Here is a 27,789-nt window from a genome sequence, read left to right on the forward strand (position 1 = left end):
CCCCCCCCCTTGGCTGCCAGCCCCCTCCCCACAGCTCTTCCCTGGGTTCTTCTGATGTCGTTTCAGGGAAGTTTGGGTTCTTTTTGGCGCTCGTTGAGGGCACAGTCCTGGTGTGGGGGGGTTGGTTGGTTGGTTTGTTTTCTGGGGGGGGTCGCAGTGTTGGGACGCGCGCTCCTCCTGTGCTGAGTGAGTGCGGCCCCCGGCGACGGCGGCGGGACCAATCGTGGTGGCTTCGTTTCTGTCTTCTGTTAATTAATGGATGTTCCAGGGAGGGGAGAGCTGCACAGGGTCGTTTCCCCAGCCAACCCAACGTGATGTCAAACCCAGCTGAACCACACAACATGTCCCCAACCCAACGCCACGTCCCCAACCCAACACCATGTCCCCAACCCAATACAACCCGATGTCCCCAACCAACACCATGACCCCAACTCAGAACAATGTCCTCCATAAAGCACAAGTGTCCCCAACCCAACATGATGTCCCCAACCCAACATGATGTCCCCAATCCAACGTCCCCAACCCAACATGATGTCCTCAACCCAACACCACGGCCCCAACCCAATACAACCCAACGTCCCCAACCCAACACCACGTCCCCAACCCAATACAACCCAACGTCCCCAACCCAACACCACGGCCCCAACCCAACACCATCACCCCAACTGAGAACAACGTCCTCCATAAAGCACAAGTATCCCCAACCCAACCAACCCAACCCAACATGATGTCCCCAACCCAACACCACATCCCCAACCCAATCCAACCCAATGTCCCCAACCCAATACCATGACCCCAACTCAGAACAATGTCCTCCATAAAGCACAAGTGTCCCCAACATGATGTCCCCAACCCAACACCACGTCCCCAACCCAATCCAACCCCATGTCCCCAACCCAACCCCATGACCCCAACTCAGAACAATGTCCTCAGTAAAGCACAAGTGTCCTCAACCCAACATCCCCAACCCACCATGATGTCCCCAACCCAACGCCACGTCCCCAACTCAATACAACCCCATGCCCCCAACCCAACACCATCACCCCAACTCAGAACAATGTCCTCCATAAAGCACAAGTGTCCCCAACACCATGTCCCCAACCCAACACCACGTCCCCAACTCAATACAACCCAATGTCCCCAACCAACACCATGACCCCAACTCAGAACAATGTCCTCAATAAAACACAAGTGTCCTCAACCCAATGTCCCCAACCCAACATGATGTCCCCAACCCAACGCCACGTCCCCAACCCAACGCCATGACCCCAACTCAGAACAGTGTCCTCAATAAAGCACAAGTGTCCCCAACCCAACGTCCCCAACCCAACATGATGTCCCCAACACAACACCACGTCCCCAACCCAACGCCACATCCCCAACTCAATACAACCCAATGTCCCCAACCCAACACCATGACCCCAACTCAGAACAACGTCCTCAATAAAACACAAGTGTCCTCAACCCAACGTCCCCAACCCCACACCACGTCTCCAACCCAATCCAACCCAATCTCCCCAACCCAACACCATGACCCCAACCCAACGCCACGTCCCCAACCCAATCCAACCCAATGTCCCCAACCAACACCATGACCCCAACTCAGAACAACGTCCTTCATAAAGCACAAGTGTCCCCAACCCAACGTCCCCAACCCAACGCCATGACCCCAACCCAACACCATGTCCCCAACACAACACGTCCCCAACGCAACGCCACGTCCCCAACCCAACGCCACGTCCCCAACTCAATACAACCCAATGTCCCCAACCCAACACCATGACCCCAACTCAGAACAATGTCCTCAATAAAGCACAAGTGTCCCCAACCCAACGTCCCCAACCCAACATGATGTCCCCTACCCAACACCACATCCCCAATCCAATCCAACCCAATGTCCCCAACCCAACACCATGACCCCAACTCAGAACAACGTCCTCCATAAAGCACAAGTGTCCCCAACACAACACGATGTCCCCAACCCAACGTCCCCAACCCAACACCACGGCCCCAACCCAATACAACCCAACGTCCCCAACCCAACGCCACGTCCCCAACCCAATCCAACCCAATGTCCCCAACCCAACACCATGACCCCAACTGAGAACAACGTCCTTCATAAAGCACAAGTGTCCCCAACACAACGTTCCCAACCCAACATGATGTCCCCAACCCAACACCACATCCCCAACCTAATGCAACCCAATGTCCCCAACCCAATACCATGACCCCAACTCAGAACAATGTCCTCCATAAAGCACAAGTGTCCCCAACATGATGTCCCCAACCCAACGCCACGTCTCCAACCCAACACCACGTCCCCAACCCAATACAACCCCATGCCCCCAACCCAACACCATCATCCCAACTCAGAACAATGTCCTCAATAAAACACAAGTGTCCCCAACACAACGTCCCCAACCCAACATGATGTCCCAACCCAACACCATGTCCCCAACACAACACCATGTCCCCAACCCAACACCATGACCCCAACTCAGAACAATGTCCTCAATAAAACAAGTGTCCCCAACCCAATGTCCCCAACTCAACATGATGTCCCCAACCCAATGCCAAGTCCCCAATCCAATCCAACCCAATGTCCCCAACCCAACACCATGACCCCAACTCAGAACAACGTCCTCAATAAAGCACAAGTGTCCCCAACCCAACGTCCCCAACCCAACACCACGTCCCCAACCCAATACAACCCAACGTCCCCAACCCAACGCCATGACCCCAACTCAGAACAGTGTCCTCAATAAAGCACAAGTGTCCCCAACCCAACCAACCCAACCCAACATGATGTCCCAACCCAACACCATGTCCCCAACCCAACACCACTTCCCCTACCCAACACCACGTCCCCAACTCAGAACAATGTCCTCAATAAAACACAAGTGTCCCCAACCCAATGTCCCCAACCCAACACCACATCCCCAACCCAATCCAACCCAATGTCCCCAACCCAACACCATGACCCCAACTCAGAACAATGTCCTCAATAAAACACAAGTGTCCTCAACCCAACGTCCCCAACCCCACACCACGTCTCCAACCCAATCCAACCCAATCTCCCCAACCCTACTCCATGACCCCAACCCAACACCACGTCCCCAGTCCAATCCAAATCAATGTCACCAACCAATACCATGACCCCAACTCAGAAAAATGTCCTCAGTAAAGCACAAGTGTCCCCAACCCAATGTCCCCAACCCAACATGATGTCCCCAACCCAACACCATGTCCCCAACCCAACACCATGACCCCAACTCAGAACAATGTCTCAATAAAGCACAAGTGTCCTCAACCCAACATCCCCAACCCAACATGATGTCCCCAACCCAATGCCAAGTCCCCAACCCAATCCAACCCAATGTCCCCAACCAACACCATGACCCCAACTCAGAACAATGTCCTCAATAAAACACAAGTGTCCCCAACCCAATGTCCCCAACCCAACATGATGTCCCCAACCCAACACCACATCCCCAACCCAATCCAACCCAATGTCCTCAACCCAACACCATGCCCCCAACCCAACACCATGTCCCCAGCTGAACCCAGAACAATGTCTCCAACCCAACACCACGTCTCCCCAACTCATCCCAACCCAATGTCCCCAACCCAACAGTGGCATGTCCCCAAATAACCCGGAACAATGTCCCCAGTCAAACACAATGTCCCCCCAACCCCACACCATGTCCCCAGTGCAGCGCCGTGACCCAACCCAACACAATGTCTCCAAAGCAACAAAATGTCCCCAGCTGATTCCAGAAGAATGTCCCCAGCCCAGAGCTACGCCCCCAATCCAATACCATGACCCCAGTCCAACACGATGCCCCCAACTCAATATCTCCAACCTAACACAACGTCCCCAATCCAACATCCCCAACCCAACATGACGCCCTCAACCCTACAGTGCCACATCCCAACCCAATGCAATGTCCCTGATCAAACCCAGAACAATGTCCCCAATAAAGCACAATGTCCCCAACCCAGCACCACCTCCCCAGTCCAACCCAGCGCAATGTCCCCAGCCCAACCTAGCACCATGTCACCAATCCAACTCAACACGGCGTTCCCAACAAAGCGCCATGACCCCAACCCGACGCGATGCCCCCAGCTGAACCTTTAACAATGACCTCAATCCAGTGCCATGTCCCCAGCACAACTCTATGCTCCCAACCCAATTTGACAGCTCCAGCCCAACATGATGCTCCCAGCAGAACCCAGATCAATGTCCCCAACACAGCACCATGTCCCCAACACAGCATAACACCCCCAGCCCAGCGCAATGCCCCCAACCCAACGTCCCCAGCTGAACCTACAACAATGTCCTCAACCTAAGGCTTTGTCCCCAGTGCAATCAAATGCCCCCGATGCCCCCATCCCAATGTATGCCCCCAGCCCCAGCAATGCCCCTGGGGGTTTGCTGCCCCCATGTTGGCCCCCAGTCCCCTGTGTCTCACCTGGGAGGCAGGCGCCGTGCTGGTTGCAGGGCGCAGGCTATCGGAATAGGCGGGTGAAGTCCCGCAGAGCCCAGCAGACCTGCTTACATTCCTCCGCGCTGCAAAGGGAGGAGCATTAGGGGAGTGGGAGAGATGCACAGAGGGATGGAGACAGAGGGGTTGGAGAGATGTACCGAGTGGTTTGGGACAGATGGACCCGCTGGGGACACACAGACCCCATGGGGCTGCACAATTCAGTTAGGGATGGATGGACCCCTCAAGGACACACTGATCTGTCCTCACTGGGGACAGATGGACAGAGCTGCTAGGGACACACGGTCCCTCTGAGGACAGACAAATCTATTGGGGACATACAGATACACTGGGGACAGATGGAACTACTCAGACAGACAGATGGACCCACTGGGAATGTGTGGACTCACTGGGGACGCACAGAGCACCTGGGAACACGGGGATGGCTTTGGCACAGAGATGCCCACATGGTGCCAGAGAGCAAAAGCCCCATTTGGGGATCAGTAGGAGCCTGGGTTGGGCATATATCTACGTACAAGATGGGACCAAAACTCCTACTGGGGGCCCACAGGCAGGGGCACACCAGGGGCTGGGGTCCCATGAGATACTGGGGTGTGGGCTCTGATCCCAAACTGAGATCTGCAATTCCATCAGACATTGGGATCCAGGCTCTGATCCCAAATTGAGGTCTGGGGTCCCATCAGATACTGGAGTCCAGACTCTGGTAACTAATAGAGGCTGGGGCTTCCAGCACTAACTGGGGCCTTTGGGCTCTCACCTCGTCACCTGCTTGTGGAAATCCGTCAGCTGCTTGTGCGTCACCTGGATGGCCCCCCCTGTCGTCTCCTTTGGCAGCGCCTTCAGGGAGTTTTCCAGCCACCGACAGAAGGTCTGCGGGGAGGGGAGAGGGTGAGGGTGGCTACTGTGCTCCCCCTGGGTCATTCTGTGTGATGGGGGGACATGGGGACATCGCAGGGACATGGATGACACAGTGATGTAGGGTTATGGGGACCCAGGGACATAGGGACACAGGAACGTGGGGACACAAGGAAGCAGGGACACAGAGATGTGAGGGATGTTGGGGACGTTAAGGACATGGAGGATATAGAGACATAGGGACGTGGTGACACAGGGACGTGGAGATGGAGGGATGTGGGGACACAGGTCCATTGAGGACTTGGGAACACGGGGATATAGGGAACATAGGGGATCTGGAGAGGACACGAGGATGTGGGGACACTGATTCAGGGACATGGAGGATATAGAGACATAGGATGTGGTGACGCAGGGACGTGGAGATGGGGGGATGCGGGGACACTAAACTGCAGGGCAATGGGGGACATGAGGATGCAGAGATGTGGGTCACAATGGGATAAAGCAGCATGGAGAAGTGGGGATGCTGGGGATACGAGGACAGGGACACGGGGTTGTGGAGACAGAGGGGATGGAGGGCTTAGGGGGCTGTGGGGACACAGGGGACAGAGGGGACACGGTGACGGGCGCTCACCGCGCGGTCGCTCTGCATGATCTCCCAGAGCACCTCGGCCACGTCGGGCAGTGTGTAGGGTGGCAGGCAGAAGCAGCAGGTGTGCAGGAGCTGCGAGACGAGCTGCTGCCCCAACTGCCGCAGCACCTGCGCGATCAGCTCCGTGCGCAGCTCAAAGTCCTCCTCGTGCTGTGGGGGGGTTGGGGTTCAGCTTCACCCTAAAGCGCTCACTCGAACTCTACGATCCTAAACCTGGCCCTAAAATCTAAAGCTCTGATCTTAACCCTAACCCTAAAACCCTAAACCCAAAACCGTAACCTTAAAACCCTAACTCTAAAACCACAATCCTAACCTCAACCCTAAAACCCTAGCACCCTCAGCCTAAGACCCTAAGCTTAACCCTAATCCTAACCATAAACCTAAAACCCTGACCCCAAGACCTTTATCTTCACCCTAACCCTAAAACCCAAACCCTGAGCCTGAAACAATAAGCCCAGCCCCACAACTCTAACCCTAACCCCAAACCTCCACCCCCAACAATACATTTCTAGCCCTAAATCTCCGACTCCACACCATCTCTGACCTCAACCCACCATTATCCCCACATCACACCGACCCCGAATCTCCAACCTTAACCCCAACATTCGAACCCCAACCTGCATCACCTCCAACCCCAACCTCTTCTCTGACCCCAATACTACACCCAACCCAGTCCCAACCCCAACCCTACAACCCCACCAAACCTAACTCTAGATCCTCTCCCAACCCAATATCCTCTCCCTATCCCACATCCTTTTTCAACCCCATGTCTTTTCCCAATCCCACGACTCCATCCCACATCCTCTTCCAATCCCACATCCTCTTCCAATCCAACCCTATCTTCTCTCCCAACCCAACCCCACGTCCTCTCCCAACCCAACCCCTCTCCTCTTCTAATCCAACCCTATCTTCTCTTCCAATTCAACTTCACACACCCTCTCAACCTTGTCCTCTCTCAACCCAACAGCCCCTCTCAACCCTACATCCTCTCTCAACCCAACCCTACATCCTCTTCCCATCCCACATTCTCCCACAATCCAACCCTACCTTCTCTTCCAACTCAACTCCATATCCTCACCCAACCCCACACTGTCTTCCAACCCTACATCCTCTCCCAACCCAACCCCACATCCCCTCTCAACCCTACATCCTCTCCCAACCCAACCCCACATCCCCTCTCAACCCTACATCCCCTCTCAACCCTACATCCTCTCCCAACCCAACCCCACATCCCCTCTCAACCCTACATCCTCTCCCAACCCAACCCTACATCCTCTCTCAACCCTACATCCTCTCCCAACCCATCCCCCATCCTCACCCAACGCCACATCCTCCCCCATGTCCTCCTTCAGCCCCAACCCCCCTCTCCCACCCCAAATCTTGTCACCCTGTCCCCTTTCCCCCTCTCCCACCCCACTCACGTCGTTGGCCACCCCGGTGTGCACGAGGTCACGCAGGAACTTCATGACACTGCAGTTGGCATCGCGGTGGTCCAGCGTGGTGGCGGCGATGGCCCATTGCAGGATGGGGATCATCACCTGGCTGCGCAGCAGCGTCACCGGGCTGCGCTGGATGAACCTGGGGACAGGGACAGTGCCAAGGGGGCGGGGGGATGGGGGGTGGGGAGTATGGGGAGAGGAGAGCGTGGGGATATGACAAGGGGATGGAGTGTGGGGACGGAGGGAGCGTGGGGACAGAGGGATGTGATGTGGGGAGAGTGGGACAGGGGGATATGGGTACAAGGGGATGGGGGGATATGATTTGGGGGCAGGGGGGTGAAGATGGGGGGATATGGGTACATAGGAACAGGGGACAATGGGTTCTGGGGAGAGGAATAGGGAGATATAATGTGACATGGGGACAGGGGGATGTGATGACAGCGTGTTATGGGGATGTCACATGGGGACAGGGGGACAAGGAGGACATGGGGACATGGGGATGTGGGAAATGGGGGACATGGGGATGCAGGGATACGGGGACAGAGAGGATCTGGGGACATGGGCATGCAGGAAGAGTTAGACACAGGGACACAGAGGACTTGGGAACAAGAAAATGCAGGGACAGAGGGACACGAAGGACTTGGAGACATGCAGATGCAGAAATGTAGATTACACAGGGATGCAGGAACACGGAGATATGGGAACATGGGGATGTGTGGATTCAGAGACGTGGGGACATGTGTGTATGGGGATGCAGAGATATGGGGACAAAGGTACCTGGCTGCGAGGCGGAAAAGGTCATCCACGGTGTCAGGATGGTTCTGGAGGCCACTGGGCTGCTCGAGGAGCTGGAAGGTGGGGATGCAGAGAGCCTGGGGGGACATCAGTCATTAAGACTCCTTGGCAATTAATTGGGCATCCTTGGTAATTAGGAGTGTGGGTCAATTGTATCACTTGGTAACCTCAGCCCAAAGCTGCTCTCCCATCTCCCCCAGACATAGGTTCATAGGTTTGGGGTTGGGATTGTAGGATTGGGGCTGGGATGGGGTTTTGGAATTGAAGGATTGGGGCAGGGATGGTAGGACTGGGGATGGGTTGGGGTTCTGGAACTGCAGGATTGGAGTTGGAATTGTAGGACCAGGGCAAGGATTGGGGTTCTGGCATTATAGGATCGGGGCAGGGATTGGGGTTCAGGAATTGCAGGAAGGGGCTGGGATGAGCCCCACCTGCAGCATGTCGAGCAGCCCCTGCCGACAGCCCTCCTCCATCCCATACTCATCCACCAGGATGCTGCCCAGGTACAGGAAGCACGAGTGCTGGTGCGCCCGGTACCACGCTCACCATCTGTAGGGCACACACCACTGCAGCTCCTTCCCAATCCCAGCTGCTCTCCCCCAGCCTTTCCCAGTCCCAGCTGAAGCTCCATACATCCCTTTCCCACACCCCTTTCCCGTTCCACCTGTGCAGTTTTATTCCTTTCCCACTCCAGCTGAAACTCCACACATCCCATTCCAACCGCAGAAGGTTCCCTGCATCCCTTCCCAATCCCAGCTTCAGATTCCCACATCCCTCCCTAATCCCAGATGCAGTTCCATCCATCCCATCCCAATCCTATTAAGTTTCCCTCCCATCCCTCCCCAATCCTAAATCCCAGTTCCCCCTATTCCCCCCCAGTCCCACTGTTTTCCCTCATTCCAACCCATTTCCACTCAATCCTCCCTAATCCCATCTGGCTTCCCCTATCCCTTCCCAATTCCAATCCCATTCCTTCACAACCCTCCCCAATCCCACTTGGTTTCTCCCCTCCCTCCTCAGTCCCGATCCCAAGTTCCCTACCCCTCCCTTCCCAATCCCAATCTCCTTGGCTTCCCTCCTCCCTCCCCAATCCCAGTTCCCACTCATCCCTCCGCAATCCCAATCCCATTGGTTTCAACCCCTCCCTCCCCAGCCCCAGCTGCAGTTCCGTACACCCCCTGCTCCCCCCACAAACCTGTGTGACCAGGGGCTGCAGCAGTGCAGCAGAGCCCTTCCCCACGCAGCGCACGGCGAAGCGCAGGCAGCGGCAGCAGCGCTCCACGATGCGGTTATCGGCGCTGTGCTTGTTCAGGGTTTCAGAAAGCACGGGCCAGATCTGGGGGCAGAAAGTCGAGGTGACCCCCAGCACCCCACATCACTGCAGGGGGTGATGCCAGGTCCTGTCCCACGCTCACCTCCTGGATGACTTTTTGGCACGGGTGGATCTGCCCGTTCTCCACAATGGGGTTGGTGTGCCTGCCGGGAGCAGAGTGGGGTAAGTGCCTCCAATAGGACACAAATGAGACAGAATGAGGGCACAACAGCACGACCGGGACAGGATGGGGACAAGACAGGGACAGAATGGTGACAGGATGAGGACAGGATAGGGACAACACGGGGATGTGACTGGGATGGAATGGGGACACAACCAGGAATGCATAGAGACAGTATGCAGACACAAATGGGACAGTACAGGGACTTTGCTGGAACAGGATGGGGATGAGAAAGGGACAGGACAGCATGAGGACAGGATAGGAGAGTGGAGGGACATGATCAGGATGGAATAGGGATAAGACAGGGACACAGCCAGGACAGAATGGGGACAAGACTGGGTCATGCATGAGACAGGACGGGGACACAATCAGTATAGGATGGGGACAGGACCAAGACATGACTGGGACACGTCCAAGACATAACTGGGATATGATGGAAACACAACCAGGATGGAATGGGGACATGACCAGGACATGATGGGGACACAAGTGGGACACGGCAGGAGTAGGATGGTGGCACAACATGGATAAGAACACCTCAGACCTGAAGATGACAGCAAGGCGGTCCAGGGGCACAGTGGGGTCGGAGGAGAGCCCGTTGCTCGGCTCCTGTGAGAGCAGCTGTAGAAAAGGGACACGGGGGGGGCAAAAGGGGATCAGTGGCATTGTCCCCAGTGGCAGCAGCACACAGGGGGATGGTGACAGAACGTCACTGCCATCTGGGGACTGGTGCCCTGTGGCTGTACCTTCTTCAGGGCGAGCACTTGCACGGCGCACAGCTCGCTCAGGCACTCAGCGATCTTCTCCAGGGGCAGCCTGGCGAGGACCAACGCCGTCCCTGCAAGACAAAGGCATGGGTTTGACCCTAAAACAGCCTCGTGAGGAAGGGGACCATGTTTTGGGGTAGGGGCAGCAAAGCCAACGCTGTTTGTATTGCAACAAGAGCGGAAAAACACTGTTTTGCCTCTTTAGCCACACACTCCTCCCATGCAGCTCCCTCTGCACAAGCCCCATGGCTGCCCTGATTGTTCCTACAAAGCAAGATGGACCCAAAGGCATCAGGGACCCCAATGCAGTGAGAAGCAGCTGATGCCATCAGGTACATCAGTACAGCAGGAAGATCCCAAACCCGCTGCAGATCCCAACAGAGTGAGAAGCACCAGAGCCCACAGGGGATCCCAACACAACAAGAAGGGAACAGACCTTCTGCCCCAGAACTGCTTGGGGTGGAATGGACCTTCAAATCTACAACAGTTTGGGGTGGAAGAGACCTTCAATCCCAAAACTGTTTGGGGTGGAAGGGACCTTCAGTCCCACAAACGTTCAAGGTGGGACTCTACAGATCATATAGTCCCAAACCCTGCCATGGACAGGGACACCTCCTACAGCCCACAGTACCATGGGATCATGCAGGCTGGAAGAGACCTTGAAGGGCATCGTATCCCACCCCTCTCCTGGCACTGCCCAGCCAACTGCTGGGCCATGGCCCCACACACCACATCCACGAGTCCCTTCAGTTCCCTCCAGGGCTGGGGACTCAGCTCCTGCCCTGGGTTGCCATCCCAGTGCTTCACAACCCTCCCGGAGTGGGAATTTTTCCTTACCCTCAACCTACCCTTCCTCTGGCACAACCTGAGGCCATTTCCTCATGTCCTGTCCCTCACAGCTTGGGAGAAGAAAGATGCAACCAACTGGATGCAGCCCCATCAGCCACCAGCCAACACAGCCTCATTGCTCAGCTGGACACAGACCCACTGACCACCACCCAACACGGCCCCATTGACCAACAAGGCACAGCTCCATTGGCCATCACCCAACGTGGCCTCGTTGACAACTGGAACAGGCTGCCCAGAGAGGTTGTGGATGCCCCATCCTTGGAGGTGTTCAAGGCCAGGTTGGATGGGGCCCTGGGCAGCCTGGTTTAGCATTCAACGTGGAGGTTGGTGGCCCTACATGTGGCAGGGGGGTTGGAGATTCGTGATCCTTGAGGTCCCTTCCAACCCTGGCCATTCTGTGATTCTGTGACAAACTGGATGTGTCCCTGCTGACCACCATCCAACATGGTCCTGCTGACCAACTGCACGTAGTCTCATTGACCACCATGCAACATTTCCCCATTGACCAACTGGATGTGGCCCCACTGACCATTACCCAGTGAGGCCCCGTTGACCAACTAGACACAGCCCCATTGATCACCTTGCAACGTGGCCCCTTGAACAACCAGATGTGGCCTCACTGACCACTGCTGAATGAAGCCCTGTTGACCAACTGGATGTTGCCCCATTAACCACCAACCAACACGGCCCCATTGACCAACAGGACACAGCTTCAATGATCACCATGCAACATTTCCCCATTGACCAACTGGATGTGGCCCCACTGACCATTGCTAAATGAGGCCCCACTGACCAACTATCCAACACAGCCCTGCTGACCAACTGGACACAGCCCCATTGACCACCATCCAACACGGCCCTATTGACCAACTGCACACAGCCCCATTGACCACCATCCAACATGGCCCCATTGACCAACAAGACACAGCCCCACTGACCACCATCCAACATGGCCCTGTTGACCAACTGGACACAGCCCCATTGACCACCATCCAACACAGCCCTATTGACCAACTGGACACAGCCCCATTGACCACCATCCAACGTGGCCCTATTGACCAACTGGACACAGCCCCATTGACCACCATCCAACACGGCCCTATTGACCAACTGGACACAGCCCCATTGACCACCATCCAACACGGCCCTATTGACCAACTGGACACAGCCCCATTGACCACCATCCAACACAGCCCTATTGACCACCTGGACACAGCCCCATTGACCACCATCCAACATGGCTCTATTGACCAACTGGACACTGCCCCATTGACCACCATCCAACACAACCCTGTTGACCAACTGAATGTTGCCCCATTGACCACCATCCAACACAGCCCTATTGACCAACTGGACACAGAGCCTGACTTGGCCCAGTCAAGGCCCCCTCCTGCCTCACTCACCCTTGAGGAGCCCAACTGCAGCCTCCGGGGACAACGTGAAGGAGTCGAGGGAGCGGGCGATCTCCAGCAGCCCGGTGAAGTGCTGCGCCATGTGGTCGCGGCACACCGAGCAGATGTTGTGGATGGCCTTGGCTGCGGCCGAAGCCAACCGCCGGTCACACAGCCCCTTCATCAGGTAGCCCAGCACAGGGTCTGCGAAAGGGGAAAACCCACGGGGTGAGTGCAGGGAGTGGGGCAGGGAGCAAGGAAGGGGGTCGCTGGGAGGGACTGACCCAGGAACTGTGGGTTCCTGTCCACCACTTCGCTCATCTCGCCCACCAGCTCGATGCTGGTGTAGCGCACGGCCGTGTGCACCGTCTCAGGGAGACGCACCACTCCCTCCAGAACCTCCACCAGCGTCGGGTTGTTCTCCCTGCAGGATGAGGTGGGTGGATTAGGATGAGGCAGAAGGTTTAGGACCAGGCAGAGGGATTAGCAGGGTTCTGACAGCCTGACTCCACAAAGATCCCCCTGCACATGGCAGCCAGTGTTGGCATCAAAATGTGGAGCGTCCCGAGTGGGAACAGAATCACACAGCAGCCTAGGTTGGAAATGAAGTCACAGAACATCCCAGTTTGGGAAGGGAATCCCAATTTTGCGAAGGGAATCAGAGCATCTTGGGTTGGGAATGGAGTCACAGAACATCTCCAGTTTGGGAATAGCACAATAATATATCCTGGACTGGGGACAGAATCACAGAATGTCCCAAGAATGGAATCACAGAGCACCTTGAGTCAGAAATGAAATCCAATCTATATATCTATATATCTATATATCTATATATCTATATATCTATATATCTATATATCTATATATCTATATATCTATATATCTATATATCTGGGAGTCACAGAACGCTCTTCAGTTCGGAAACGGAATTACAAAGCACTCCCCAGTTTGGAAATGGAATCACAGAACGTTTCCAGTCTCAAAAACAAGATCAGAGAGGATCCCCAGTTTGGAAATTGCACCCATGAACTCCACAAAGACCTCCAGAGCCACTCACTGGTCAACGCTCTTGGCGATGGAGGCCATGATGAAGAGGACAGCCTCCGTCACCTCCCAGGGTGGATTGCCATCTTTCAGTGTTGCATAGAGCTGCAAGAAGGGAGAGAACAAACCAATAAACCCCCAAATCACCAATCTCACTGAGCCCACTGTTTTGGGACCCTGTATCTGTGTCTGTATGTTTAAGGGCACAGGGAGGTAATGCAGAGCCACCTGTGCGAAGCACTCCACCGAGCCCACCAGGAAGATGAGGTCCTTGACCAGGTCTGAGACGCGCATCCGGAACTCGCCGAAGTCATCTGTCTCCTCTGGGACGCCCTCCTGGGATAGAGGGGATGAGGAGAACAAAATGGGAGGAGGGAGAAGGGTGGGAAGGGAGGAGGAGCCCCCAGCCTCCAGCAAGGCACGCAGAAACACCTCTGGGAGGACACAGCGGAGTGTGTCTCAATGTGGGAAATACTGCAGGGAAGTGGGATGGGGACCAGAGGAAACACAGCAAGAGGAAGAGAGAAAATGCCACAAAAAAACGTGGCCTTACGTGGTCTGAGTCGAGCTGGCAGTGCCGGGCCAGGGCGTGCAGCAGGCGTTGGATGTAGGCTTTGAAGATGCTATGGATGACGGCATCCTCCGTCTTGTACAGGTGCTCCCCCAGGCGGTACCAGAAGTTAAAGGAGATTTCGACCACCTGGATGGGAAGGGAGGAGAGAAATTCAGGGTTTGTTATCAACACTGCCTGCAGGGCTTCCCATAGAGGGTCTCTGAGGGTTTATGGGATTGTGGATTTCCATCGGCACCGCTGCTTCTTGCACCCACGGCAAAACACTGAGCGGCTCCTGCAGCTTCATCAACCTCCTTGTCAATTAAAAAAGGGTTTTAAACCCAGAGGTCATCTAACATTTGTCCCCTACAAGAAGGATGGGATGAGATAGGATGAAGGAGTTATCTGCCTTAGAAGAAAGTTAAGATGGAAAGAGTAACCTGCCCTACAAGCAGGATGGGATGGGATGGGATGGGATGGGATGGGATGGGATGGGGATGGGGATGGGATGGGGATGGGATGGGGATGGGGATGGGATTGGGGATGGGATTGGGGATGGGATGGGGATGGGGATGGGAGTGACCTGCACTACAAGAAGGACAGGATGAGATAGAAGAAGTGACCTGCCCTGTAAGAAGGATGGGATAAGCTGAATGACCTGCCCCAAAAGGAAGGCCAGGATGAATCTGCTCTCTAAGAGAGGACAGAAGAAGTTGGGTCTCATCATCTTGGAGAAGACGAGGCTCAGCGAGACCTCATTGCAGCACCCCCAGGATTTAAAGGCTGGCCATGAGGAGGATGGAGCTCTCTTCACAAGGACAACCAATGGAGAAGATGAGGGACAAGGAGGAGCCGACCCCGTGCACACCTCGTACTGCGGGTGCCCTGCACAGATCAGCAGCAGCTCCAGCGTCCGCAGGTCGCCCAGCCCCTGGCCCGGCGTGCAGACAATCTTGTCCAGGAAGGTCTCACAGAGCTCGGTGAACACGCGGCAGTAGTTGAGCACCCTGGGGAGAGAAAGCAAGGTGTGGGTCAGGGGTGTGGGTCCATGGGGAGCATGGAGTGGGCAGTGAGGGCAATGTGTCCCAGAACCCATTTCAGACCACGGGATGCCACCAACTGTTTGTCCCATCGACACAACCAACCCAAAGTGCTCCAGGAAGGAGCAACGGTCCCAAATTAACCCCAAATCCCCCATGAGCCCAAAGACAAATTAACCCAGAGTGCTCCAGGAAGGAACAATCATCCCAAACAAACACAACTACCCTCAACAAATCAGCCCAAGAAAGGAGCGACGAACCCGAGGACAAACACACAACTAATCTATAAACCAACCCAATATGCTGCTGGAAGGAGCAATAATCCCCAAAAACAAGAAAGGTAAATGCATAATTCCTGACATTCTGGAATGGAAGATTTTCTCCACCTCAAACCCTTCTGAGATTGAAGGCCCCTTCTGCCCCAAACCAGTCTATGAAGGAGATTTTGGGTTTGTGACCTGGCTCTGCCCCTGTTCCTGCTGAGCTGCTTCAAGCCTTCAAGCTCAAAACGTGGGGAGATGGGAAACCATAGAACCATGGGAAGAAAAGAAAGGGGACAAAAAGGATTAGGGAAAAAAAAAAGGGTTGGGATCTTCTTGTTGAGTTGGAATCCCCAGTGGGTTTGGGATCTTCTTGGATTGGGATCCCTTGAGGGGCTTGGGAGCTTCTTGCTATGATCCTCAAAGGGCTTGGGATCTTGTTGTGTTGGGATCCCCTGTGGCCTTGGGATCCCCAGCAGCTTCAGGTGCTTCTCATTGCACTGAGACTCCCCATGGGTTTGGGATCTTCCTGTTGTGCTGAGATCCCAACGGGTTTGGGATCCCCAACAGCTTCGAGTGCTTCTTGCTGAATTTGGATCCCCCATGAGTTTGGGATCTTCTTGTGTTGGGATCTCCAGCGGTTTCCAGATCCTGTTTTGGGATCCTCAGTGGGTTTGAAATCTCCAACAGTTTTGGGATCATCTTGTTGTGTTGGGATCCCCAACGGGTTTGAGATCTTCAACGGTTTCAGGATCTTCTTGTTGCATTGGGATTCCCAGCAGGTTTGGGATTCCCTTGTTATGTTGGGACACCCAGTGGGTTTGAGATCCCTAACAGCTACAGTCGCCTTTTGCTTTGGAGAAACATCTTAAAACACGGGGCAACTCAGCTGCTTGGAACTCAGAACAGAGGGAGGAGGATTTTTTGGAATCACAGAACCATGGACAGAACACAAAGCTGAGAAAGGAGGGGAAAAAAACCCAGATGCAGCAAATCCTCAAAAATAACAGCATCACAGAGCACAGCTGCCAACTCCTGCTGCTCCAGCCACCGTCACTCACTTGTCCAGGTCCTCTCGTGCCACGGCCATATGGTAGGCACTCTCAAGGGTAAGGACCCCCTGGAAGAGCTGCAGGGCCAGGGGCAAGTTGGTCTCCACATTCTCAATGGCGTAAAGCGCCGAGCAGACGCAGTCTGAGGCGGCCTCGTGCAGGTTGGAGGAAGTCTTGTCTTGTTGCTGCAAGGAGGAGGAAGAGGGAAAAAGTGAGGACAGTTTTGGGGGAATCAGACAGACCTGTAAGTTGTGTTGGCCCACAGGGCAGCCCAGAGCACTGCAGGATATGCATTTCTGCAGCACGTGTGCTGTCTGCTCCTTCTCCCGCTGAAAGGAGCGCTCGTTTGCATTTGACATTTGTTTAATTTGCACCATGGAACAGAATGCAAATGAGCTTCCTGTTAACGAGGAGAGGAAGTGATACAGCACAGGGCTGCAGCTCCAGAAAACGTCAGAATCCCTTTGCTGCTGGTGCTCTGCCACGTGCATAAAGGCACAGAAACTCCTTTGGAATTAAGCAGTAAAAGCGTCAGCAAGGGAATTACATTTTCTGCTGGAGACCTGCAGGATTTTCAAGCATTGATTTCAGTGCTAAGCAAATGCAATTTGTTCAAAGAAGAATACAGACCGAAAAAAAAAGCATTTTTCTCCTTCCCAAGAATACAGACAACTCCTAAAACCAAAAACAACCTCGAAACTTCAATTCACAACGATGGCAAACCGATGACCAAAGTGCAAACTTGGCCATGGTGGTGACCCCCAGTCAGGTTGGAAACGGCAGCCTTCAGCCAAGCTAACCCCAAAAGGTTAGAGGTCACCCCAGAGCATCCCACCCAACAAAGGGGATGGAGCTGTAGGCAGAGAAGCAGCACCAGATGGATTTAAGAGCACCACAGCAGCAGGGATACTCACCAGCACCTCAAAAAGGAGCGACAGCAACTTGCTGTTGGCCATGAAGGTGCTGTCCAGGACCCCCAGGTTGAACCAACTCCCCAGGCACCGGAAGATTTTGATGAGCATCTTCTCATCGTTGCCTGCTTTCTCCACACACGTCATCTACAGCACAAGGAAAACCATTTACAGCACACAAGTGATTTGGAAAAATGAGGTTGGGAAAGACATCCATCCTGGAGACTGCAGGGTGACCTCCACATCCCCCAAGGGATGCAGGGTTTGGGTTTTGGGTGGTGCCGTGCAGAGCCAGGAGTTGGACTCAGTGATGCTCACGGGTCCCTTCCAACTTGGGGTATTCTATGGTTTGATGATTCTAGGATCCTACAGCACCCAAAAGTCCAGGCTGGGCTTCCAGAGATCCTCACTGGGTTCACAAGTTCCAAAGGCAGATTTTGCACTTCTGTCCAGCCCATCACTGGACCCACAGCCATGAAATTAAGGACATTTATCTCTACTCAAACACTGAAAGCCAGAAGACAAATTGGTGAATGGTTTGGAACCTCCAATCCCGCAATGGTTTGAAGGGGTAACAGGACCTTCCATCCCAGACTGGTTTGGTGTGGAAGGGACCTCCAACCCCACAATGGTTTGGGATGAAGGGGACCTTCCATCCTGGAATGGTTTGTTGTGGAAAGGATCTCCAATCCCAGAACTGTCTGGGGTGGAAGGGACCTCCAACCCCACAATGGTTTGGGATGAAGGCGACCTTTCATCCCAGACTGGTTTGGTGTGGAAGGGACCTCCAACCCCACAATGGTTTGGGATGAAGGGGACCTTCCATCCTGGAATGGTTTGTTGTGGAAAGGATCTCCAATCCCAGAACTGTCTGGGGTGGAAGGGACCTCCAATCCCACAATATTTTGGGATGAAGGGGACCTTCCATCCCAGACTGATTTGGTGTGGAAGGGACCTCCAACCCCACAATGGTTTGGGATGAAGGGGACCTTCCATCCCAGACTGGTTTGGTGTGGAAGGGATCTCCAATCCCACAATGGTTTGGGATGAAGGGGACCTTCCATCCCAGACTGGTTTGGTGTGGAAGGGATCTCCAATCCCACAATATTTTGGGATGAAGGGGACCTTCCATCCCAGACTGATTTGGTGTGGAAGGGACCTTCAACCCCACAATGGCTTGGGATGAAGGGGACCTTCCATCCTGGAATGGTTTGGTGTGGAAGGGACCTCCAATCCCACAATGGTTTGGGATGAAGGGGACCTTCCATCCTGGAATGGTTTGTTGTGGAAAGGATCTCCAATCCCAGAACTGTCTGGGGTGGAAGGGACCTCCAATCCCAGCAGGGTTTGGGGTGAAAGGGGGACCTTTGATCTCAGAACTGTTTGAGGTGGAAGGGAAACTGCATCAGGAGGAGATCCAATGGACACAGTGCTGCTGCACATGCCCTTACCAGCAGTGAGACAACAGTGCTGGAGTAGTAGGCCAAGTCCTCGATGATCTCGGTGCGGCGGTTGGCCCCGATGCGCAGCGAGCGGCTGTGCACCTCCTCGGGCAGCACCGTGAGGATTTCCAGCAGGAAGGGCAGTGAGGTGACATCATTGCTGTACCTGGAAGCAAGCAGAGCACGGAGAGCACGTGGGCAGGGGGCAGAAAAGCAGACGTGGAAATCCTAAACGCTGTCACGCACGGAGAGATGGATGGGAATTCCACCTCTATTCGGAGGCGATCTCAGAAGCTCCTCATTACTGACTGAGCCACCGAAACACCCCAGCACTGCTGCCCCATTTTCTGCCACGTGTCTTTTTTGATGGCATGGATCTGCCCAGCAACAAACACAAACCATCACTTACTTTTCGACCAGCGTCTGCACGCAGCCCTTCCAAGAAGCCATCTGCAGGGCGAGGTCTGCTATTGCTAAAGCGAGCTGGGAAGGAGAGAAAACACAGCTTGGAGTGGAGGTGCAAAACCCTCAAACGTCCCTCACTGTGGGGACAGCAATGTCCCCTCTGCTCCCCAGCCATCCCATCTCATCAAGCACCTCCACCCCAGTTCTGGAAGGGCATTCCTAGCCAGCTGGCAGGAGGAGCTCTGCAGGCTCCCTTCCTCCAGCTTGCTGTCTGTGTTCCAATAGTACTGGGGGAAAAATGAGCTCAGGTTTGGCATCCCAACTGCCCTGCTGTGTGGCTGATGCAGGCTCCGTGCCCTGTGCTTGGTGCTGGGTTATTTAAAGCCTTGGCTGGACCGCACAGCACCGCTGAGATTTGGGATAATGGGATGGGAAGGGTTTCCCAGAACACAACAGTGTCCGCAGGGGATGCAGAAATCAAATCAACGGGGACAAAGCATCGATCAGTTTAAATACAGTTATCAAATGGAGACAGGGAATAGCATCCTGTGCTTGGCAGCATGGCACCAGTGTTCTCCGCCCTCCTTGCTCTACGATGGAGGAAAAGCAGCCAAGGAGACCTTTGAAAAGAGCTTTGGTGGGAAAAAAAGTCAGCAGCACCCGCTCCAGGGGAAGCCCTAACCCCACTGGAAGCAGTCCCAGAGCCACCCCCTACCTGGGTGACGATGACCGGCGAGAGATCCTTCAAGTTCTGGATGTGGGACAGCAAAGAATCACGCAGGGACGCGTGCGAGTCGGTGGGCAGCTCGTAGAATGAGGTCTGGATCTTCATCTTCATCGTCTGTGCTGCAAAGTAGCACGACTCCACATCCTGCCTGATCTGCAGGAGCTGGTCTGAGATCTCCCAGGCGTGCACCTGTGGGTGAAGGGAGATTCCTAAAGATGCAAACACACTTCCTCGTCCCCTGCACCGACACTGTTAGCACTACAGTGAGCTCCTCATCACCAAAGATTGGCCTACTGAACGCTGGACCACGGGGCTGAGGCCGGTGGTGGCACCCAACTGGAATGCCAGTTTTCATTTCAGTGGAATCGCTTTAAAAGTAACACTTTCTTCCTCTGAAATCCACCTTTCTCTCCCTCAGCCCCAACAGCTCCCCAGGATCACATTTCCCATTGCTGCATGCACCAGACACAGTCCCAAAGGGTTTGGCTGATGGGAAGTGAGGCTGGAAAGCAGTGGATCCATCAAGGAATTGGGGAGTGGGTCAGGCTACGTGGGCCGTGCAGCCCCTCAGTGGTTTGGGGTGGAAGGGACCTTTGGCCCATTTTGTTCCAAACCCTCTCAATGCCAACCCTAACACACTAACTCTAATCCTAAAATGCTAACCCTAATGCTGAAGCTAAAATCCTAACGCTACACCTAAACCCCCTAACTGCATATTGAAAATCAAGGCTCACTCCTCCCCTTCCCCGGACTTGGCTCCATCACTGATCCACATCACCCCAGATCCACATCACCCCAGAGCCCGTGTGAGGATTTCTTTCACTTCCTGATCCCACCATGGGCTTCAAAAATGACTTTGAGCTGCAAAACCTGAACAGCAAGAGGAGCGTAACCCAGAACGCCAACTCCAGCGCTGAAGATGGGTGTAGAAGGGGATAAGAAGCACCCCAGCAACGAAGATGGGAGCCCCAACAAAGAGCAAGGCCCTAACAAAGATCACCACCTGAACAAAGACTGCTGCCAAACAAAGACAGCTGCCAAAGACCACCATTCGAACAAGGACCAAGACCCTAACAAAAGACCACCACCCTAACAAAGGGGACTGCTGCTCTCAGGGTGTGCCCAACTTTCAGAGACGAATCCCAACAGCTGAGCTGAAAGTGCACCTTAGGGAGAACCCTAATGATCCTGTGATTTTGCATCCCTGTTTCAGGCAGGAGCTCAGCCCAGTGCTCCATCTGTGGTGGCACATCCACCATCCATTCTCTGTGGGGATGATTGCTGTCACGGTGCCGAACACGGGGTCGGTTGCTCTGATGCAGCTGCTGTCTGGGGAAGTACCCAGATGTTATTTCCAGCATGCTTTGATTGACAGATCTGGGGTTCTTTAAGGTTAAATCAGAGGCACCCTGCTAACTCTCCGCTTCCACGCTATTCTCATTTCATTAATGTTAGGAATAGAACCAAGGAACACCGCATCAGAATGAGCCACCAACATGAGACCTGCCTGGCTCCCACCGGTCACTAAGCCAAAAATCCACCTCGAAGCACAACCACACTGCACCAAACCATTACTAAAAACCAACTGTGCTCACTGCTCTACGCACAGCAGGGGCCACAAAACGCTCACTTGGAGCTTATTTACGTCCATGGGACATCCATGAGGCAGGAGAACACTGAAGGCATTTGGGTTCTTCTCCCCAAAGCCCACAGCCCCACGTGCTCTGCAGGTCAACCTCTGCAGAGCTCCATTGCTGCCAATCTGGAGCATCAGAGAAGAATTAATGTGAGATGGTCCCTAACGGGATCCTGGTGCCAAGATCTTGCCACCAGTTCAGCCTGGCCTCAGCCACCTGACCCTGAGGAGATACCACGGCCGCTCCAGGAGCACCTGGGGGCACTGTGGACCTCCTGCAGCCACTGAGACGCTCCTAAAGGAAGCTCTGGGGAACACCAAATCCATACCAGAAGCATTAGGTATGTCATGGGGGGCACTGTGGATCTTCAGGGGGAATCGGGGCCATTCCAGGAGCACCAGGACACTCCAAGGGGGCTCCAGGACCATACTTGGAGCAGAGAGAGTGTCCTGGGGGATACTGGGAGTGTGCAGAAGGGAATCAAGGACTTGTTGGGAGGTATCAGGGCCATTCCAGGAGCACCAGTGTTCTCCTGGGGGGCACTAAGATCGTATCAGGAACTCAGGAGACCTCCTAGGGTCACCACGACATTCCTGGAGGACAGCACGGAAGCACTAGGCACCACCAAGCCTGTACCAGGAGCACTGGGGATCTCTTAGGGGATACTGGGAAACTCTTGGAGGGCACCAGGACACTCCTTAGGGCATCAGAGCCACACCAAGAACTCCAGGGACCTCCTGGAGGGCATCGGGACCCCCTGGGGGGCACCAGAACTGTATCAGGAGCACCAGGAACCCTTCTATGGGGAATGAAGGAAGTCCTGAGGGACACCGGAATGCGCCGAGGAGAATCAGGGCCATGCTAGGAGCACAGAGGATCTCCTGGGGGGCACCGGGGACCTCTTAGGGGGGGTCCGGAACACTCCTGGGAGCACTGAGTCTCTCCTAGGCGGGTACCGGGACATTCCTGGGGGAGCACCGGAACCACCTCGGAGCCACTCCCCACCCCACCCCACCCCTCTCGCCTTCGAGAACCGCCGCCTCCCCAGCTCCAACTCCCCACCCCCCACCACGTGCTCCCCCCGCCCCCCGCCCCGCCGCGGCCCGCACCGAGCGCTGCAGCTCGCCCAGCCAGCAGCTGGCCCGCTCCTTGCCGCTGGGGTCGGGGTCGTGGTAGAGGGCCTGCACGGCCTGGTACACCAGCTGCAGGCTGGGCTGGGCCCCGCCGCCCTCCATGGCCGCGCCGCCGCGCTCAGCGCCGCCCTCCGCCGCCCGCCGCCATCTTCAGGGCCTCCGCGCCGGTACCGGAGCGCGGCGGTGCGACGCGGAATGCGGTCCCCCCGGAAACTCCGAAACGGGAAGTTCCGCCCCGCTCGGAAATGCGTTCCGCGCCTACTTCCGGTTCGGTAGTGCGACGCGAATAGCGCCCCCCTTTCCCCCGGAAACAACGTTCCGCCTCAGAGGTGCAATGCGATGAGCGGTCCCCACAGAAATGCTGAGCACAAAAGTTCCGCCCCGCGCCTTAACGGGGTTTCCCGGTTACTGGGACTCTCAAAGGGGATTCTCATTGGGGGGAGGGGGGCGGGGCGAAGAGCGGCGGGAGCGGCGACCGGAAGTGGAGGGGACCGGAAGTAGAGAGTAGAGCTGGCGGCTCGGTTAAGCCGTGGGATTTCATTGTCTCATTGTGATCCCATTAACGCCACTGGGATCCCATTACGCCAGCGGGATGCCGTAACCACGCTGGGATCCTATTATCCCATTTGGATCCCATTAACCCCATTGTGACCCAGTTATCCCTCGTTGGATGCCATTATCCCAGTGGGATCCCATTGTTTCCAATGTGATTCTGTTATACCCAGTGGGATCCTATAACCACTCCGCGATCCCATGGACTGCAGTAAGATCCCATTATCCCCACTGCGATCCCATTGTCCCAGTTGGATCTCATTATGCCAATGGGACTCCATGAACTCCGCTGGGATCCCGTTATCCCAATTGGATCCTATTAAGATCCCATTATCCCCAGCTGAGTCCCGTTATCCCAACGGGATCCCATTTCCTAATGGGAAACGCGCTGGGTTGGAAGGGTCCTTAAAGATCGTAGAACTACGGGATGGTCGTGTTGGAAAGGTCTTTAAAGATGACAGAACCATCGGATGGTTGGAAACGTCCTTAAAGAACAAAGGAGCGTCGTGTTGAAAGGGTCCTTTTAGATGATGTATCACAGAAGGGTTGGGCTGCAAGGGATCCCAAAGCCCCCCAACCCGAGCAGCGGGATTCGGCGTGTGTTCCCCTCCCACCCGTCCCCCTCCCCCCGAAGCGGCCGGGCACAGTTGGGTGAGTCACATCTGGCCGGGGAGGAGCACATCTGGGCGGGGCAGCCCTTGGCAGGTCCTGGCAGCGCCGCTTCGCTCCACGGCTCCGCCCGGTGCAGCGGTGGCATCACCGGGACCGGCGCCAAACGGGCGGTGCCGGAGCCGTTCCGCTGCTCCGAGCGGCGCCGCGACTTTACGGTGAGGGGAGCGGGGACCCCCGGATTAGGGGAGGGGGTGGGATAGGGACAAAGGGAGGCGGAACCTCGTGCTGCCCGGCAAAGGGGCGTGGGTGGTCTGGGGAGGGGGGGCTGCTTCTGGTTGGGCTGCCCCCAGCGATGCACTGGACGCATCTTGCCCCATAGCTTGCCCCATAGCGGCTCCACAGTATGCCCCATAAGCAGCCTGGATCCCTGCCCTATAGCTGCATCACTGCTCACCCTATAGATACTCTCCATTCCAACCTATAGCTGCCCTGAGCCTTTGCCCTATAGCTGGCCCTACAGCATGTTCTGTAGCTGACCCACACTCCACCTGCTCTGAACCCCAGCCCTATAGCTGCCCTACTCCCTATAGCTGCCCTACTCATTCCCTATATAGCCACACTACACGTGTTCTATAGTTATCCTACAGCTCTCTGTAGCTGCCCTGTTTTGCCTTATAGCCATGTCTCAGTCCACCCTACAGCCACCCCATACATGCCCTATAGCTGCCCTACAGCCAGCTCTATAGCTGTCCCTCAGGCTGCCCTGTAGTTGCCCTGAATTCTCGCCCTACAGCTGCCCCCAGCTTCCCATTCCCATTCCCCCTTCCCTCCCATGCACGCAGCCCACCCTGGGGACACCAATGGCGGCTGTTATGGGAACTCAGGGACACTGAGGGATAGGGTCGGGGCAGGGCTGGGGACAGTGACATCCCCGTGCCCCCCAGACAAGGAACAAGACAGCACCGGTCCCCATCACAGCACTCTGGACATTGACCCCAACACCTCACCATGACCACCGACTCCCCCGTGTTCCCCATGGGCTCTGGGGTGACGACAGCAGTGCCACGTGAGTGTCCCCATATCATGAGGTCCCCAATGCCATTCATTATCCATTGGGGTTTAATGAGGGTCCTCCTACTCACCATGTCCCATCCTTGGAGTGTCCCTGTCATTGCCCATGGAGTGTCCCCATGTCCCATCATTGGGGTGTCCCCATCCCCTGCCCATGTCCCATCATTGGGGTGTCCCCATCCCCTGCTCCCTGTCCCATTACTGGGCTATCCCCACCCCCTGCCATGTCACATCGTTGTGGTGCCCCCATCCCCCACCCCATGTCCTCATTAGGAAGCTATGGGGCTCCTATGGGGCTTTGGCATCTTTGGGGTTTCCCAGGGCTGTGGGATGTGGTCACAGGGTCCCCCCCCTCATTTTGGGGTCACATTGTAGGAGACTCCGAAACGTCAGCTCCGGATACGGTGGTGTTGGTGTGCGCCTTCACTGCCGCCTTTGTGGCCGTGGCCATCGTGGTAGTTGTGGTGTGTCGGTGTTGGAAGCGATGCTGCGGGAGAACAGGTGAGGACATGGGGACGGGGTGCAGTGGAGGTGGGGTTTGGACTGGGATGGGATGGGGGGATGTGGTTGTGGAGATGGGGATGGGAACGGAGGTGCTGCGTGGCACAGACCCCATCTCCCTGTGGTTACAGCCCAGGACCCTGCAGCAATAGAAGGGAACAGGAACAGTGCGGCGGTGCCCATGGGAGCCCCGAAGAGCCCAGAAGACTGAGCCCCGCGGGATCCCCTCGCGTATCCCCACCAATACAATAAAGCTCCGCTGCTGCCACCGCCTGCATTCATCACCGCAGCCCCGCGAACAACACGCCCCCAGCCTGAGCCACGCCCCCTGTCACACCCCCACCCAACAGCGAATGCGCCCAGGCCACGCCCCCATTTGAAACCACGCCCCCTTTAGGCCACGCCCCCTGGTCCAGGCTCCGCCCCCCCCCTCCACTATCGCTGCCACCGTCCCTGTTCCATTCCCACTGATGTCCCCGTTCCCGTTCCTGCCCACACCCCATCCTCATCTGTGGCCCCGTGGGTGTGATGACGGGGGACACGTGGAGGCCATGGGTGACCCTATGGGATACCTTGGTGCTGTGGGAGGGCTGGTGGCACTTCGGTGGCACACTTGGTGGCAGCTCCATGGGTTGGGAAACACCTGAGTGTCCCCTGGTGGTCATATGGTGACAGCGACGTGGCGGCGGTGACACCGGAGAGCGAATGGTGGTGATTCTGCTTCAGACGGGGACACCTGGAGACACTCGAGGATGCTGGGGACAATGTGGGACAACTGGAGGTAGTGGGGAGGCTGGGGGCACTTGGGACAACAGGGTACACTGGGTTCACTTGGGGACAACGAGAGACACTTGGGCACAAGCGCCATCCACACCAGTGATGTTCTCCTCTCAGTGCCCCAAAAGCAACTTCCTCCCTCAAAAAGCAGCTTCCATTCAAAAACTGGCGTTTTTCCCCCTCAAAAAGCAGCTCTTCTTCCCCCAAACTCCACTTTTTTCGCCTCAAAATTCAACTTTCCTCCCTAAAGAAACAGCTTTCCTTGCCAGAACTTCTCCCTTTCCCCAGAAAACCAACTTCCCTTCCCCAAAAAGCAACTTGCACCCTCAAAAACCAACCCTCCCTCCCAAAAATGAACATTTCCTCCCCAAAAAGGCAACTTCCCCCCTAAAGCCTGACTTTTTTTCCCCCCACACCGTAGATACTGATAGACCTGGATCAGGTCCCCTCTCAGTCTTCTTTTCTCCAGGCTGAACAGACCCAGTTCACTCAGCCTTTCCTCATAGCAGAGATGCTCCAGGCCCCTCACCATCTTGGTGGCCCTCCGCTGGACTCTTCCCAAGAGATCCCTGTCTGTTTTGTACTGGGGAGCCCAGAACTGGACGCAGTGCTCCAGGTGAGGCCTCACCAGGGCAGAGTAGAATCATAGAATCATAGAATCACCAAGGTTGGAAAAGACCTAAAAGCTCACCCAGTCCAACCGTTCACCTATTCCCAACAGCTCCCACTAAACCATGTCCCTCAACACAACATCCAGCCTTTCCTTGAACACCCCCAGGCTCGGTGACTCCACCACCTCCCTGGGCATCCATTCCAGTGCCTGACCACCCTTTCTGAACAGTAATACTTCCTCATGTCCAGCCTGAATCTCCCCTGCTGTAGCTTGAAGCCATTCCCTCTGCTCCTATCACTAATGACACGAGAGAAGAGGCCGACCCCCAGCTCACCACAACCTCCCTTCAGGAAGTTATAGAGAGCAATGAGGACCCCCCTGAGCCTCCTCTTCTCCAGGCTGAACATTCCCAGCTCCTTCATCCTCTCCTCATCAGCCCTGTGTTCCAGACCCCTCACCAGCTTTGCTGCCCTCCTTTGAACACGTTCCAGGGCCTCAATGCCTTTCTTGCAGTGAGGGGCCCAAAACTGGACACAGTACTCGAGGTGCGGCCTCACTAGTGCTGAATATAGGGGAACAATCACCTCTCTGCTCCTGCTTGCAATGCTGTTTCTGATGCAAGCCAGGATGCCATTGGCCTTCTTGGCCACCTGGGCACACTGTTGGCTCATGTTCAGCCGAGCATCAACCAATACCCCCAGGCCCATTTCCTCTAC

The 27,789-nt window shown here is 55.4% G+C and overlaps 1 protein-coding gene across 1 annotated transcript; it reads right to left on the minus strand.

Moving 5' to 3' along the window:
- Positions 1 to 40: 40 nt before the first annotated feature.
- Positions 41 to 23,166, minus strand: TNPO3 (transportin 3). The gene is made up of 23 exons (XM_048965051.1): positions 22,924 to 23,166; positions 20,166 to 20,366; positions 19,455 to 19,528; positions 19,055 to 19,211; positions 17,607 to 17,750; positions 16,702 to 16,877; positions 15,209 to 15,347; positions 14,341 to 14,487; positions 14,016 to 14,123; positions 13,801 to 13,892; positions 13,028 to 13,167; positions 12,756 to 12,947; positions 10,483 to 10,574; positions 10,281 to 10,357; positions 9,659 to 9,719; positions 9,435 to 9,579; positions 8,675 to 8,784; positions 8,226 to 8,320; positions 7,431 to 7,587; positions 5,992 to 6,159; positions 5,263 to 5,375; positions 4,473 to 4,570; positions 41 to 245 (listed from the first exon to the last, which is right to left on the minus strand). Exons 1-22 carry the CDS (start codon positions 23,047 to 23,049, stop codon positions 4,510 to 4,512), a joined length of 2,775 nt encoding a protein of 924 aa, XP_048821008.1. The 5' UTR covers positions 23,050 to 23,166; the 3' UTR covers positions 41 to 245; positions 4,473 to 4,509.
- Positions 23,167 to 27,789: the final 4,623 nt, after the last annotated feature.

Source organism: Lagopus muta, chromosome 1, assembly GCF_023343835.1.
Source record: "Lagopus muta isolate bLagMut1 chromosome 1, bLagMut1 primary, whole genome shotgun sequence".
NCBI lineage: Eukaryota > Metazoa > Chordata > Aves > Galliformes > Phasianidae > Lagopus > Lagopus muta.